A 17,730-nucleotide genomic window follows, 5' to 3' on the forward strand; every position below is an offset into this window, starting at 1 on the left:
ACACTTGGTAGCTTTTGGTTCCTCGCTGGTAGTTGATGTAAGCTACAGTTGCGTTGTCAGACATCACGCAGACTGCCTGACCCTGGAGCCTGTGGCTGAATTGCAGACATGCTAATCTGACCGCTCGTGCTTCCAGGCAGTTTATGTTCCAGCGCGCCTCTTCCTTGGACCATCACCCCTGGGTTTTGAGTTCCTGACAGTGAGCTCCCCACCCTCGGAGGCTCAATTCCGTCGCAAGGATTAGCCAGTTCGGTGGGGACAGGCTTATACTCTTGCTTAGGTGAACTTCCTGTAGCCACCACTGAAGCCATGAACATAATTCCATCGGAAGGTGGAGGCGAATTAAGTAGTCTTGAGAAAGTGGGTTCCAATGTGACAGCAGGGAGCGTTGGAGTGGCCGCCTGTGTGCCCTCGCCCATGGTACTACCTCCAGGGTTGACTCCATCAGGCCTAGGATCTGGAGATAGCGCCATACCTTGGAGTGTATTGTGTTAGTCAACCAACATACTTGGCACATCAGTTTCCTTATCCTTGAGGGAGGGGAGGAAGGAAGAATGTCCTGCTTGGTGTTGAACCAGACTCCCAGGTATTCTAAGGGAGGGCTTGAGGCTGCTCTTGTCCACGTTCATGATCCAACCGAGATCCTGAAGCAGGGACCCGACTCTGCTGGTTACCTGGAGGTTCTCTTCCAACGACTTCACCTGGATCAGCTAGTCATCTAAGTAAGGGTGCACCAGGATTCCCTTCTTTCCTCAGTGCCACTGCCACGATCACCATAATTTTGGAGAATGTTGGGGCGGTTGCCAAGTCGAAGGGCAACACCCGGGACTGATAATGGCGACTAAGTACTGCAAAGCGTAGGAAACACTGGTGGTCTTGACGGATTGGGATATGAAGGTAGGCCTCGGAGAGGTTAAGAACTCTCCCGATTGTACAGCCATTATGACTGAGCAAAAGAGTTTTCATGTCGAAGGTAATTATCTGCAGACGATTGATGCTCTTGAGGTCCAGGATGGGTCGGAATGAACTCGCCTTCTTGGGAACGATGAAATAGATGGAATACCACCCTGTATTTTCCTAGGGTGTAGGTACCGGAGTTATAGCCCTCAAACTGAGAAACCTTATTAACAGATTCCACTGCCAGTTTTTTGTGCTGGGAGTGGCAAGGTGACATGTCCCGAGAGATGCTGTGAAATTCCAGAGCGTATCCTTCTCATATGATGTCCAGTACCCATTTGTCTGATGTGATCTCGACCCACTGCTGATAGAAGAGGGATAGTCGGCCCTCTATCTCCTCATCCCGTGTATGGGTTGGCCAAACTTCATTGGGAAATTCGGGTCGAACCTGAGCCTGAACCAGTTCCTCTTTTTGGTTGTCTGCTCCGAAAAGACTGAGACCTTGCCGAGGGCTGAGATGTCTGAAATGACGAGTTTCTATAGGGCTGAAGTGCTGGGAGCCCCTGGCCCGACCCCTCATGTGCGAGGGGCGCTGCAACCTCTTTCTTATCTTTCGGTAGCCGAGGCACTGGAGATTCACCCCACTTACTGGCTAGCTTTTCCAATTCGCTTCCGAATAGGAGAGATCCCTTAAAGGGCAAATTTGTGAGGTTTGCCTTAGAGGTCATGTTAGCTGACCAAATTCAAAGCCATAGCTTTCTTCTGGCCACCACCACTGAGGCTACTCCTCTGGCAGAGGGGCGCACTAGGTCAGAGCTTGCATCCGTTAGAAAGGCCGCGGAGGGCTCGATCACCTCTGGGATGCGTCCCCGATCTATCTGCCTCTCTCGAGAGAAGCAGATACGCGAGCCACCAGGGCACATCAAGAAGTGATCTGCAGTTTCACTGCTGTCACGTCAAAGGCTTACTTAAGGATGGACTCCAACCGTCTATCGTGTGCATCCTTCGAGGCTGCTCCTCTCTCTACTGGGATAGTTGTTCGCTTTGAGACTGCACAGACCAGGGCGTCCATTTTCAGGAAATGCAGGTGTTCTTTGGCTGTCAGGACCAGAGGGTACAAGGACTCCAAGGCCCGACCTCCTTTAAAACTGGCTTCCGGGGCATCCCTCTCCAGGTCAATCAACTACTGGATGGCTTCCTGCATCGGGAAATAGCAAGACACACCAGGATGGGATTCTTCTTTGGCTCCGACATAGGGTCCATGCCAAGAATTCCCAGAGTTTTCAGGGTCTGGGAGACCAGGACCAGCAATTCATCTCTTGTGGAAAAACTGTAGCATGGTCCGGTATGGCTCCAGGCCTGGAGGATTTCCCCACCCTCCAATGAGTCTGCATCCCCTTCGTCATCCGTGGTGTCCCGATCCCTGTCAGGAATACCCTTTGTGAGGCATGGCATGCTGATAGGGCTGGGAGAACGAGGCCTTCTCAGCTGGGGTCAGAAGGGCAGGGGCAGCAACTGACTGTCTGAACAAAAGGCTTTAAGGCCCTGAAAGAATTCCACCCAAGAAAAAGGTTGCCTAGCCCAGGAGGAACCGGGGTAGAGTCCACTGAACTGCTCTCGCCTGGGGAGAACGCAGCCCCGGGATTGCTCAGATACGGGGTGCTACCCGATAAGATCGTGGCTGACCTGTCCTCAGACTGGGAGGGGCTGGACTTAGAGAAGTTTTGAGTGTCCAGCCCTCTCTGGCCTTCCTCACATTGCTGACACAGGAAGGATTCTAGGTCAGAATGTGCAGCCCTATTATGGCAGGTAGCAAAGGGAGTGTCGCTTGTGCTTCTTTATTGCCGGAGCCTCGATGTGCGTAAGTATTAGCGTCCAGTTGTGCGTGTACTTATGCATGCTAGTATGCGCACAACAGGGCCGGTCCGTACCGTGTGTACCGATGGTCAATGGGGGAAAATGACGTCATACCAAACTGCATGCAAGATGGCACCTCTGCGGCCTGCCACGTGGCGTGACCACCGAGCCTGAAGCGGGACCCAGCCCATCGGGGGGGCTGCTCAACCCACTCGGAAACCCCCTTCTTTTAACGGGATCCAGAACATCATCCGTTCGGCGCAAGGAGACCAGAGGGAAGACTTACCGAAGCCCTTCCACATCTCTGAATCTGAGTTCTTTACTTACCTGGGCTCAGCACTTACCAGCTGAGTACAGAGACTGTCTCCGACTGTGGGAGGAAGGGGGCTTAAGCCATCACCGCCACGCTATGCTTCCTGCACCTGCTGCAACAGCAAAGTCCATGCTGGGATTCAGCTACCGGACCAAGGCACACCTCCAAAGGATCTCAGAAATTGCCTCAGGAATTCTCAACTGGGGGAGGGACCTTTAGGTATCACCGCAGGAGAGTGGAGCTCAAACTTTCTCCAATTTAAAGATAAATTTTCTTCAAAACTAATACTGCAATCCCGCTAAACACCAATGCTGGTATGGGGATAGCACATCCACATCTGCAAAGAGACAGAGATACTGAATTGCTGAGGTCACTGCAATGGTATATCTAAGGGGCATCAGCTTTGAAACCTGAATCCATCTCCTAGCAGGGGAGCATATAACCCATTGGGGTCCTGAGTCCATCTGGCTACATACTAGGAAATTTTTATAGCTCTATTATATGTATTCCTCTATTTGTGGTCTTTCACAATCCCTTCTTCATGGATTTAAGCATTTCTATTCCCCCCCAAATCATCCTCCACACATTCCTTCTTTCTGGGGAGAGGATGGAGATATTCTCCATGGCTCTTCCACAATTACATGGATAGCCTCACTCACTTTAGGGGGTCCTCCTGGTCACTGTCTATGCTGTCAGCCTCGCTGTCAGGGTCTCCTCTCCATGTCTGATCCACCATGACAGGGTCCGGCTCAACATCACTCCAATTGTCTTCATCTGTACAGAACAAAGAGGCTCTTTTACAAAATCCATCTTTTAATTGAGACAATCAAATGCTGCTGCCTCCCCACTATGCCATTTCTCCAAAAATGCCACCCTTCCCCAACCAGGGAATGTGCCATTACACCTGCAGTAATCTTTCCTCTCCATTTTCCACTCTGAAGGTCCTGCTGGCTCTTACCTAGAATTCTGTTGGCCTCTATGCGACTACTGTCCTGAATTTGTGATCCCAGATCTGCTCTGGTATATGAGCTCAGTTGGCATAGCAGTGTTTCACCAGTTGGCCTATGGTTTGTCTTCTTCATCTGGGCATGAAGTGCCAAGGCATTCCTGCGGGCATGCTCAGCACAGAACACAACACTGAGGAAAGAAAGCATATAAAATATAATTTCCAATGCTCCTGTTAGACGTGGTTGTTCTATAGGCTGGACAAAAGAATATAGAAGAACAGCTACTGTGGCAGATTCTCACATGTCCTAGAAACACCATAAAGAAGCAAAATTGTACATTTCTACCCAACATTTTAGGCCTTGTCTACATGGAACTGGATCTAAAAGGCACAATGAAAGAAAACAATGAACCCAAGAGCAGCAATGTCACACATACACAATGTAAAAAAACTTAATTTGAAACAGAATTAAATTGATCTTGGCCATCCTTTTGGATATTTGATTTTCATAGCTTCCTCACAATACTTAGGGAAAGGTAGAGTTTTTTGAACCAGTATGCATACGTTTAAAAAAATCTCTGATATGTACAAAAAAGGAAAATTGGTTCTTACCTGCTAATTTTCGTTCCTGTAATACCAAGAATCAGTCCAGACTCCTGGGTTTTGCCTCCCCTCCAGCAGATAGAGACAGAGAAGTTTTGACTGACACTGCTACTTATTGAGGTGCCACCTGCAGTCACTCAGTATTGAAATGTACCCAAGCTAAACAAAGAAACAATTAGTCCTCTCCCAAATGAAACAGCAGGGAAGGGAACTTTGAAAGCTCAAACAAAACCCTGAACAGAACCAAGAACCTGCACCTTTCTTTAGAGTAGAGAGAGGAAAAAAAAACAATTGAGTGGACTCTCGACTGATCTGTGGTACTACAGGAATGAAAATTAGCAGGTAAGAAGCAATTTTCCTTTCCCTGTACATACCCAGATCAGTCCAGACTCCTGGGATGTACCAAAGCTTCCCTACCCGGAGTGGGACCTCAAGAGTCCCGCTTGAAGCACACACTCTCCAAATGTCAGCTTCTGGGGCCTGGACATCCATCCCGTAATGCCTGGCAAGAATGTGTAAAGACTTCCAAGTAGCCGCCCTTCAGATCTCTTGTGGAGATACTTGCTTACACTCGGCCCAGGAGGTCACCTGCAAACGAGTGGAATGTGCCCAAAGCCCAACGGGAATCAGGCACCCTTGAGTAATGTAGGCAGAACTGATTGCTTCTTTCAACCATCGAGCAATAAAGGCCTCGTCTGGGGCCGCTCCAGAGTACAAACAGATGATCAGAGAGGGGGAAACTGTTAAGTCACCTCCAAATATCTCAACAGGGCCCGCTTAACTTTCTAATCTTTGCAAGTCTTTAGAAAGATGAGTAGAAGGACCCGAAGCCAGAAAAGATGGGAGCTCCACCGATTGATTCCGATGAAAAGTGGACACAACCTTGGGTAGAAAGGAGGGAACTGCTCTTAGGATTACACCCGAATCTGTAATCCACAAGGCTTGGAGCTCTGAAACCTTACGAGCAGAACATATGGCCACAAAAAAAAAAAAAAAAAAAAAAAAAGTGACCTTCGAAGTAAGATCCTTAAGAGCCGCTCTCTTCAATGGCTTAAATAGGGGCTCACACATGGCTCTCAAGTTCAAGTTAAGGTTCCAGGAAGGAAACTGATTCTGAACCGGATAACGCAGATGTTTTGCTCCTTGAAGAAAACGCACTATATCCGATACGCTGACAGGGCAACCCCCCCCCCCGGATCTTACCACAGAAAGCCTAAAGCCACTACCTGAACACTCAGGGAATTAACAGACAAGCCCTTCATAAGACCTTCTTGTAAAAAGGCCAACACATGTACCACAGAGGCCCGAGCAGGTTGTATCCAGTGATCCTAGCACCAGGACTCATAAACTTGCCACACCCAGATCTATGCCAAAGAAGTAGAAGTTTTCCAGGATTGCAAGAGGGTAGTAATCACACTATCTGAATAACCCTTACTCTTTAAGATGCTCACTCTCAAAAGCCAGGCCGCTAGACAAAAGCAATCTGCCTGATCCAAAAACATGGGACCTTGACGCAGAAGAAGTGGAAGATGGGCTAACTGTAAAGGACTGCCCACATGAGGTTAACCATATCTGTGAACCATGGACGCCTAGGCCACAAGAATCACGTCGCCCGGATTAGATTCTATGCGACGGAGGACTCTGCTGATCAGCAGCCAGGGTGGGAAACACATATAGAAGAATGTCTGATGGCCAAGGGAGAACTAAGATGTCCACTCCTCCTGCACCTGTCGCAGACTGAAAAACCGCAGGGCCATGGCATTGCGAAACGTCGCCATGAGGTCCAGATGAGGCGTGCCCCATTTGCTGCAAAGGAGCCGGAAAGTTTCAGACAGTTCCCACTCTCCGAGATCCAGCTGACGTCTGCTGAGAAAATCCACCTGCACATTGCTGAAGCCCGCTATGTGAGAGGCCACTAATCTCCAGGTGCAGCTCTGCCCAGGCGATGAGTTCCTGTGCTTTTCACGTAGATAAGCATCTGAATTAGCCATGCTGTCTGGGTATGTCTTCCGTGCCACTAGGTGGCGGAGCTCTCAGTCTAGTAAAATCTTTCGGATAGGAGCTCCCTCCTGCATGTTGCCAATATTGCCTCAGGCTCCTCGGTCAGTTTTTTTCCATGCGACCGTTAGCCTCGCAGAGCTCCTCTCTCAAGTGAAACTGAAAATTGTGAGGAAAAAAAGTTTCCAAAAGTTAGACAAAAGTTAAAGAAAAAGATCACAAAACAGTAGTTTTTAACATCTCTGAGATCTACTGAACGATGCCTCATCCAGGCTTTAAATTTTGCTCATGTGGCAAAATTATGTCGGCCACAGATGGCCATTCATCTTGTAACCTCTGTCTCGGACCTCTTCATGATCAGAAGAACTGCGTGGACTGCGGAAGTATGTCCCCACGAGCTCAAAGAGAGCTGCAAAGATGCAAGACTTGCAGTCCAGAGCTTCAGGCTCTTATGCCACTTCTGAAGCCTCTGTTCGCTCCTCTCCAGGTCCTAAGCGAAGACAGAAGGACCCTTCATAGAGGAGAGCTTCTTCAGTCGACTCCCCCAGGTCAGGACATCCTCCTGTGACCGACAGCAGAGAATCTGTTCAAGGAGCGGGGGATGCGTCTGTGGCATCGCGGCTGCGTGCCTCACCAATGCATTAGACTACATCGATGCTCTGGACATAAGAGAGCAGACGCCATATTGAAGCGTGGTCTTACCGACGCATCGACGAAAACCTCATACTGCGAAGAAGCATCGACCCGAAGCACCATCAACGCATTCAGCATCGACGCAGAGAAGATATTGCGACGCAATCTGCTTCAAGCGACGCACCTGCGACTCAACCCACGCCTGTCAACGCACTGGGAGTTCCCCCGAAGCAGCAGACTCCTAAACTTCCAAAGAAACATCATTATGTTCAAAAAGGAAAGAAACCATTTTCAACACCCTTGCCGATGGAATCCGAGGGCGAGTTATCACCAATACGCATTTCGGACATCACTATCATCTGGATCTTTGTCTTCTGCTTCTGTATCATCCATTGGTGCACAGATTCCAGGAAAGGTTGTTCCCTCACAACCACCATTAAGATCCGCACCATCTCAACAACCATCTACGTCGGCATTAGCGACACAAGCAGTGTCTCAAATCACCACCATTCTTAATCAACTGTTACAGTCAGTAACAACATCGACAGTACCACCTACTGGTCTTCTACAACAACCATTATCTCTTCCGGAAGATCCAGCATTAGCTGTTACGGCGCCAAAATGCCTCCCACCTTCACACTTACCAATTACAGAGGACATTTCGGATTCAGACACTACCTCAAACTCAACGGGTTACCCTTCTGATCCGCCAGACTTACCTCCACAACTTTCTTCCCCCTCCGGAGGACCTCTCATATTCTCAATTTGAGAAGGTTGGTCAGATATTCAATGTTGAAACCAAGAGGATCCCGGATCCCTGACCAAGAAATGTTGGGCATCCTGAAAATATTTGATGTTCCCAATGAGCCACTGGCTTTGCCACACCAGGTTTTAACAACCTTAATGGAAAAAGCATGGGATACTCCTTTATCCACCCCCTCCCAACATCTCGGAAAGTGGATATCAAATACCGGATGAAGGATTCAGCCTTTCATTCTGCAGTTCAACTTCCACATCAATCAGTCGTGGTTGAATCTGCGATGCAGAAAGCTCGGAAGGCAAAGATACATTCTAGCACTCCTCCAACTAAGGAAAATAAATCCCTAGATGAATTTGCTAAGAAGTCCTTCCAATCCGCAATGCCAGGATACAAAATAATCAGTTTTATATAGCTCAATACTTATTTGAGAGCCTTCAGGCACTAAAACCACATCTACAACAGGCATCTCCAGATGACACATTACCTATTCCATATTATAACTTGGAAAAAGGGTTAAGACACCTTTTAAGATCGGTGCATGAGGGCTTCGATATATCAGCTAAATCTTCAGCAAATGCCTTAGCAGCACAACATCTTGCATGGTTACGCTCTAGTGCTATTCGTGATGACGTCCACGACAAGCTCACTAATTTACCTTGTCGCCCGGATAATTTGTTTGGAGACCAGTTTACAACTACCGTTACAAAGCTTAAAGAACAAAAACGGCAATCCTTTAACAGCAGCTCAGCATTCCACCACAACTCGACGTCAATACACTGCTCCTGCTCCTTACAGGAAAGGATCTTTCAAATCTTATAAACCTCAAACATATTATCCACCAAGGCAACAACCATATCAACCAACAGCACCTCATCAGCCTGCAAGAAACCCCTATCAACCTAGACAACCACCTGATCCTCAGCCAGCAAAACCCACAACAGGTTTTTAAAGGTTGTTCTGCTACCACCACCACTGGGAGGGAGATTATCCAATTTTCTTCCAGCTTGGACCAAAATAACATCGGATCAATGGGTACTATCCATAATACAACATGGACATTCTCTCCATTTCTCCTCCCTTCCCACCCTTCCACACCGAATCCATCAAAAAGCTTTCACATCTTACAAATCTCATCTTCTGCAAGAAATACAACTTCTCTTACAAAACAATTGCATTCAGAAGATACCTTACCCGGAGAAACATCTTGGGTTTTACATCCAATATTTCCTAATTCCCAAGAAATCAGGAGGTCTACGGCCAATCTTAGACCTCTGCCAACTCAACAAATTTCTTCAGAGATATTCAAAATGACTTCTCTCAAATCCATTCTCCCTTTCCTTCAGCCCAAGGACTTGATGTGTTCGCTGGACTTGAAAGATGCTTATGCACACATACCAATGTATCCCAATTCCAGATGTTACCTATGTTTCCAGATGGAAGATCAACACTTCCAATACAAAGTCCTTCCATTTGGCCTTTCCTCTGCCCCAAGAGTATTTACCAAATGCCTAGCAGTGATGGTGGCACACCTTCGACTACAGGGGGTGCAGATATTCCCGTATCTAGACCATCAGCTGATACTAGCAGGCAATCAAGCACTATTGCAAAACAATCTTCTTCAAACAATTTCATGCCTAGACAATCTAGGTCTTCTCATCAACTACGAAAAATCAAATCTAGAACCCACTCAGATTTTGCAGTTCATAGGAGCCCTCATAGACACAGTCCAAGACAGGGCATTCCTGCTACATCAGAGAGCGTTAACTCTCTCAACGCTAGCTACAACTCTTCTTCACACCACGACTGTACCAGCACGCCAGGTCCTCACTGTTCTTGGACATATGGCTGCATCCATTTATGTGGTTCCAAATAGGCACCTCCATATGCGCCACCTCCATTGGGGGTTAAAGCATCAATGGGACCAATTTCTTCAACCATTATCGACTCCCATCTCATTAACCAACAGCATGAAACAGGATCTGGAGTGGTGGATACTCCCAAAAACCATGCAGGCGGGCTCCCCCTTACACCCATTATGACATCAGATCATACTAACCACAGATGCATCCCCCACAGGATGGGTAGCACACAAACTACTTACAAACACAGGGTCAGTGGACTTCATACGAACGGACACTGCACATAAACCTTCTGGAACTATGAGCAGTACGTTACGCCCTTAGAGCCTTCGAAAGCTTCCTTCGGGAAAGAATTGTAATGATTCACAAGGACAATCAAGTTACAATGTTTTACAACAACAAAGAAGGAGGGTCCGGTTCATGGAACCTATGCAAGGAAACTGTTCAGATTCTGGAATGGGTCCATTGCAGGCTCATCTCCCTACAGGCAACTTACCTACCAGGCATTCACAATTCAAGAGCAGACAGACTCAACAGGATTTTTCACCCCCACGAATGGGAGCTAAACCCAGAAGTGACCAGCCACATATTCTCAGTCTGGGGTCTCCCATCCCTAGACCTCTTTGCAACAGAAGTCAACACAAAACTAAAGACCTTTTGTTCATTTTAACCGAGCCCACACAGACTTGCTCCTGATGCCTTTTTAATCGGTTGGACATGATCTATTGTACGCATTACCTTCGACACCTCTCGTCGCTCGAACGATTCAGAGGTGTATCGAAGACCAAGCGGATTTAATACTCATAGCACTGGCATGGTCAAGACAGCCATGGTACAGCTACCTCCTGCAATCCAATGCCTCTGGGGGACAGCAATTGCCTTCTTACACAGGACAACGGATCACTGCTACATCCCCTTCACCTCACGGCATGGAGATTGAGAGGCTCACAAACCAACATTTGAACATCTCTCCTGCTCTCCAGGACGTATTACTATCCTCAAGAAAACTTTCCACAAGGCTCAATTACCAAAGAAAATGGAATCGCTATAACTCCTGGTGCTTATCCACAGGAACAGACCCCATTCACTTGTTCACCACACCAACTTCTTTTGTATCTTCATCTGCTATACAGTGACTGACTTGCCACTTCCTCTTTAAGGGTACATTTAAGCGCTATCGCAGCTTACCACATTCCTCTTAATGGAGAGCCTATTTCATGTCATTCTTTAGTTTCGAGATTCATGAAAGGAGTTCTGCGCCTACGTCCACCTTTACAGAAACCATCGGTGCCGTGGGATATTAACAGTTCTCGAACAGCTCATGCTTCCACCGTTCGAACCTTTAGAAACGTGTCACCTTCATTACCTTTCATGGAAGGTACTTTTTTTGGTGGCATTAACTTCAGCAAGACTGATAAGTGAACTACAAGCCCTGGTTCACTACCCTCCTTATCTTCAATTTCACCATGACAAAGTAACCTTACAGACACACCCGAAATTTCTTCCAAAGGTGATCTCCAGTTTCCATATTAACCAGAATATCACCTTACCTACATTTCATCCAAAACCTCATCACAATGATAATGAAAGGAAACTACATACTCTAGACTATAAACGTGCACTGGCTTACTACAAACAGCGCAAAATTCTCCCATTAGGCCATCCCAACTGTTCATTTCCTTCAATCCAAATTCACAAGGATGGCCAGTAACAAATGGAGAAATCACTTACCTGATAATTTCGTTCTTTAGTGTAGACAGATGGACTCAGGACCAATGGGTATAGTGTACTCCTAATAGCAGTTGGAGATGGATCAGATTTCAATCTGATGTCAGCCCTAGTACATATACCCCTGCAGGAAGTGCAGCTCTTCAGTATTCTCCTCGAAAAGCATTGTGGATATATGTATGACTGAATAATTTGAATAACTTTATTAACTTTATAACTTGGATAACTTGATTAATTTGAACTGGTTGAATTGGCTATAGCTGGAGACCACCAGTGCCCTCAACCGAGAAATGTCGACACCCGGTAGGGTGGGTGTCCTAGATGAAGGAAAGCATGGCTTACCCGTGAATCACTCGCTCCCAGGGATGTCCCCTGAGTATTCCATGAGTAACGGCAGCCGTGGGTGGGATGCAGAGTCCATCTGTCTACAATAAGGAAAATAAAATCATCAGGCAAGTAATTTCTCCATTTCCTAGTGTGTAGCAGATGCACTCAGGACCAATGGGATGTATAAAAGCTACTCCCGAACCGGGTGGGAGGCTGCCCGTGACCCACTTAGTACTGCCCTTGCAAATGCTGTGTCCTCCCGAGCCTGAACATCCAGGCAGTAAAACCTGGAGAAGGTATGAATGGAGGACCATGTCGCCGCCCTCCAGATCTCGGCGGATGACAGCATCTTTGTTTCCGCCCAGGACACTGCCTGGGCTCTAGTAGAACAGACCTGGACCTGTAAAGGCGGTGGTTTGCCTGCTTCTACATAGGCCGCCTTGATAACTTCTTTGATTCAGTGGGCTATGGTTGCTCTCGAGGCCGCTTCCCCTTGCTTCTTCCCGCTGTGAAGGACGAATAGATGGTCTGTCTTTCGTACAGATTCCGACCTTTCCAGGTATCGGACTAGGAGCCTGCCGACATTGAGGTGGCGTAGACTTCGAGCCTCTTTCGAATTCTTATGCTCATCTGGTAATGGTAGCGAGATGGTTTGGTTGAGATGGAAGCGAGACACCACTTGGGGAGGAACAACGGAACTGTGCATAACTGGATGGTTCCTGGGGTGAGTCTAAGGAACAGCTCCCGGCAGGACAGTGCTTGTAGCTCGGATATACGACGAGCTGAACAGACTGCCAGCAGGAAGGCAGTCTTCAATGTTAATAGTCTGAGAGACAGGCCACGGAGAGGTCTGAAGGAGGTTCCTGCTAGGAAATCTAGGACAAGGTTGAGGTTCCAAAGAGGCACCGGCCACTTTAGGGGTGGTCAGATGTGCTTGACTCCTTTCAGGAAGAGGGAGACATCCGGGTGAGAGGCTATGCTGCCGCTCTCACTCTTGGTTCCGTAGCATGACAATGCGGCCACCTGTACCTCGATGGAGTTGAGGGACAATCCCTTCTGTAGGCCATTCTGTAGAATTCCAAAATCGCAGGAATTTTGACTGAGCGTGGTATGATGTCATGGTCCTCGCACCAGGCTTCGAATACTCTCCAAATCCTTATGTATGTTAGGGATGTGGAGAACTTGCATGCTCAGAATAGGGTGTCCATTACTGCCCCCGAGTATCCTCTCCTCCTTAGGCGAGTCCTCTCAATGGCCAGACCGTAAGAGAATCGAGCTGGATCCTTGTGGAGGATCAGTCCCTGTTGGAGCAGGTCTCTGTGTGGAGGTAATAGCAGGGGGTTCCCTGTCAGTAGTCTTCGCATGTCTGCGTACCACAGTCTTCTTGGCCAGTCCGGGGCCACTAGAAGTACTGGTCCCCTGTGGTGTTCTATCTTGTGGATGATTGCACCCAATAGGGGCCACAGCGGGAAGGCGTATAACAGTCTCCTGAGGCCAGGACTGTACCAGGGTATCGATTCCCTGGGACTGGGGTTCCCATCTGCGGCTGAAGAAACTGGGTACTTGGGCATTGGAACGGTTTGCCAGGAAGTCCATGGTTGGTGTTCCCCAACGGTTTACTATCAATTGGAATGCTGTGGTCGACAGCCTCCATTCTCCTGGATCTAGACTCTCTCTGCTGAGGTAGTCCGCAGCGACGTTGTCTTTCCCGGCAATGTGGACGGCCAAAGTGTCTTGAAGATTCACTTCCACCAATCACATTAGGAGGTCCATTTCCAGAGACACCTGCTGGCTTCTGGTTCCTCCCTGACAGTTGGTGTAGGCCACTGTTATGGCGTTATCCGACATTACTCTGACCGCTTTGTCTCGGAGTCTGTGAATAAACCTTAGGCAGGCTAGTCTGACTGCCCGGGCTTCTAGGCGATTGATGTTCCATCCCGACTCTTCTTCGTTCCATTGCCCTTGGGCGGTTAGCTCCTGGCAGTGTGCTCCCCATCCTCATAGCTGGCATCCGTGATGAGTAGGATCCAGGTTGGCGAGGATAGTCTCGTTCCCTGGCTCAGATGGGCTTCTTGTAACCACCATCGTGGTTGGGCCCGAACTCTGCCTGGGAGCTGAAGCCATATGGTGTAGTTCTGGGACAGTGGATTCCATCGTGATAGTAGTGAGTGTTGTAGGGGTCTCATGTGAGCTCGTGCCCATGGGACTACTTCCAGTGTGGATGCCATGAGGCCGAGAACTTGTAGGTAATCCACGATGTGGGGTGAAGTTCGAACTACAGGGTTCGTAACTGGGTCATCAGTTTTGATCTCCTTGTCGGTGTCAGGATGACCTTGTCTTGTTTGGTGTCGAACTGGACACCCAAGTATTCTAGAGATTGGGAGGGCTGCAGGCAGCTCGTTTGAGTTGACCACCCACCCGAGGCTCTCCAGTAGAGTTTTGACTCTGTTGGTTGCCTGGTGGCTTTCCTCTGGGGATTTCGCTCTGATCAGCCAATCGTCTAGATAAGGGTGCACACGGATTCCTTCCTTCCTCAGTGTTGCTGCCACCACCACTATGATCTTGGTGAATGACCGGGGTGCAGTGGCTAACCCAAAAAGGTAGTGCCCGGAAATGGTAGTGACAGTCCAGGATCAAGAAGCGTAGAAAACGCTGATGCTCTTGATGGATCAGAATACGTAGGTGGGCTTCCGACAGATCCAAGGATGTAAGAAACTCTCCCGGTTGTATCGCCCTTATTAGCGAGCATAGGGCTTCCATGCGGAAGCGAGGAATCTTCAGGTGATTGTTGACCGCCTTGAGGTCTAGGATGGGTCTAAATGTTCCTTTCTTGGGGATGATAAAATAGATGGAATAATGTCAAGTATTTATTTGTTGTGGAGGCACCAGTGTTATAGCCTCTAAGACTAATAATCTGGTCAGTGTAGCTTCCACTGCCATCCTTTTGGAAGGGTCGTGGCAGGGAGATTCCACAAACTTGTCTGGAGGGAGGCAGTGGAAATCCAGGTAATATCCCTCTCGAATGATGGATAGGACCCACTTGTCCGAAGTTATCCCGACCCATCTTTGGTAGAATAGGGCAAGTCTGCTCCCTATGGCCTCTTCCTTTGGATGGGTCAGCTGATTTTCATTGTGGGGTGCGGCTGGGGCCTGGGCCTGAGCTGGCTCCCCTTTTGTTGTGCTTGTTCCGAAAGGACTGGCTCTGGCCTGCGAGGCGTGCCGCTTGATATGAGCTTCTATATGGGTTGAAGCGCTGTGATCCTCTGCACCTGGAGGTCCGGGGGAAGGATCGCTGGTTTCTCTTATTCCTGTCCTCCGGTAGCCACGGCAGTGGGGACTCGCCCCATTTGTTGGCTAGTTTCTCTAGTTCGCTTCCGAACAGGAGTGTTCCCTTGAAAGGCATCCTTGTGAGTCTCGTTTTGGAGCCAGATGTGTCTTCTGGCTGCCACGGCGGATGACACTCCTCTAGCTGCTGTGCGTACCAGATCAGAAGCAGCGTCCGCAAAGAATGATACAGCTGGTTCCAGGGCTTTCCCAGGAGTGTTGTTCCTGGTCTGTGCTAAGCAGGCGCGTGTCACCACGGCACAGCAGGCCGCGATCTGTAAAGACATAACGGAGATGTCAAAGGACTGTTTGAGGATAGATTCCAGACGTCTGTCTTGAGCATCCTTGAGTGCTGCTCCTCCCTCCACCGGGATAGTAGCACGCTTCGAGACCATGCAGACCATGGCATCCACTTTTGGACATGTCAGGAGATCTTTGGTGGCTGGGTCCAGAGGGTACATGGCTGCCAGAGCACGCCCCCTTTGAAAGTAGTTTCTGGGGCATCCCATCCCAGGTCAATTAGTTGCTGGACGGCTTGTAAATAGTGGGAAATGGCGGGAGGTCTGACGGAGTCCCCTAATAGTGGGTTCGTCTTAGGTTCCCCCGAGGCACTTGTGCCCGGGATGGCAAGCTCTTTTAAGCTGTGTGTGACCAGGTCTGGAAGCTCGTCCTTTGTGAAGAAGCGTCTCATGGTCCGGTGGGGTTCTGTCCCCGGGAGTTCCCCTTTCTCCAGGGGTTCTGAATCCTCATCTGAGTTGTCTGTGTCCCCAAAGATGGGGCCTGGCATGTTGACGTCCTCTGGTGGAGCCTGTGGCCATATTATAGGAGGCCCTGGTTGCATGTGGATGAAGGCATGCAGACCTTTGAAGAATTCCACCCAGGAGATAGATGCTGGGTCTAGACTAAGGGGCGCCGTGTCCCTGGGAGCCCCATTTGAGGGGGGGGTCCCACTGTGTAATGCTAGATCCGGCGTACTGCTCAAGACGCTGGAGCCCGGTACCGGCTGGGGAGGGCCATGAGTTGGGTCCCCTAGGGCATCTTCGCACTGTATACACAGGGCCGTGGCCTCCTCATGCTGTGCAGCTCTAATGTGGCATGCTGGGCAAAGGCCCTGAGCTTTGAGTTTATTTTCCAGTGGTGCCATGGCTTGTGCGCGTGCAATACAGTTGTGCGCATGGGTTTGATGCACGCTTGCAGGGAGCTGTGCGCACAGGTCGAAATTATGCGCCTGGCACAGTAAGCATGTGGCTAAGCGCGACGCTTGTGCGCTGGGTACGTGTGACGTTGTTCGCACAAGGTATTCGTGCGCACGGCGGCGAACAGAGCCAAAATGGTGACGGCGACCACCTCGAAGGGTCTCCACGTGGGAGGGCCCTCTGATTTGACCGGGGTCTAGCCCTGCTAGGGCCGATCAACCTGGTGGCACTGGTCCCAGCTGGCGACCTGTGCTTCTCCTCGAGCTTCGGAGACTGGAGTCTTTTAAATAGATTTCTACCTTACCTTGTCATCTCGGCGCTTCCCAGTTTCGTTCCGGGCAGTCTCCGGCTGCGGGGGGAGAGGGAAAATACCTTCACCACCGCGCTCGAGGTTGCACCCGCTGCCTCTCAGCCTCACCTGATGTTGGGGGCTAGGTTCCCGTCGAGGGTCGGCTGCCGGACCAAGGCTTACCTCCGAGGGATTGTGGAAATCACCTCGGGAAATCTCAACTGGGGGAGGGACCCAACGGGTGTCACCGTAGGAGAGCGGGGTTAGTCTGTAGAGGTAAGATTTTCTTCTTAATTTGGTTTTCTTTGGAAAAACTCCTCTAATGCTGTGCTAGCATGCATAGAGTCCCTAACTGCTATGGAGACTGAAAATACCGAAGACCTGCACTTCCTGCAGGGGTATATATATATATATATATATATATATATATATATATATATATACACACTAGGGCTGACGTCAGATTGAAATCTGATCCGTCTCCAACTGCTATCAGGAGTACACTATACCCATTGGTCCTGAGTCCATCTGCTACACGCTAGAAAAGAACTTTATCCACATGGATATCCAACTGCATCCAGTTTTGCTATACTCAACTATCACAGACATTACCTGCAATGCCTAAAGCACATCAGGTACGAGCAATAGCAACTTCAAAAGCCAACCTCCATGAAGTACCAATCATATCTGTAAAGTGGTGACATGGTCCTCGTTACACACTTTCACATCCCAATATTGTCTGGATAAACAAGCAGCGGATGACACATTAATGTGTCAGACTATCCTTCAGAAGAGCACAAGTTCCACTAAACCGAAGCCTTCATAGGAACTGTCTGCCATTCCCTATAGTATTGAGCAAATCAAGCACTATGAACATAACACAAATGCTAAATACTTCAGCTGGGGACTCCCAGACAGCATGGCTAATTCAGATGCTTATCTACGTGAAGAGAGCACGTTTGCTTACTGTAAACGGTGTTTTCCGTAGATAGATGAATTA

The 17,730-nt window shown here is 48.9% G+C and overlaps 1 protein-coding gene across 3 annotated transcripts in view; it reads right to left on the reverse strand.

Annotated features, from left to right (window-relative positions):
* Positions 1-17,730, reverse strand: part of KANSL2 (KAT8 regulatory NSL complex subunit 2) — a 97,489-nt gene that overhangs the window by 66,393 nt on the left and 13,366 nt on the right. For all 3 annotated transcript variants that reach the window (XM_029594619.1, XM_029594620.1, XM_029594621.1), the window contains exons 3-4: positions 4,026-4,204; positions 3,727-3,841 (exon numbers count right to left, since the gene is read on the reverse strand). In XM_029594619.1, the coding sequence (XP_029450479.1) occupies positions 3,727-3,841; positions 4,026-4,204 (294 nt within the window). The remainder of the gene's footprint in view (positions 1-3,726; positions 3,842-4,025; positions 4,205-17,730) is intronic.

This window comes from Rhinatrema bivittatum, chromosome 3 (assembly GCF_901001135.1).
Source record: "Rhinatrema bivittatum chromosome 3, aRhiBiv1.1, whole genome shotgun sequence".
NCBI lineage: Eukaryota > Metazoa > Chordata > Amphibia > Gymnophiona > Rhinatrematidae > Rhinatrema > Rhinatrema bivittatum.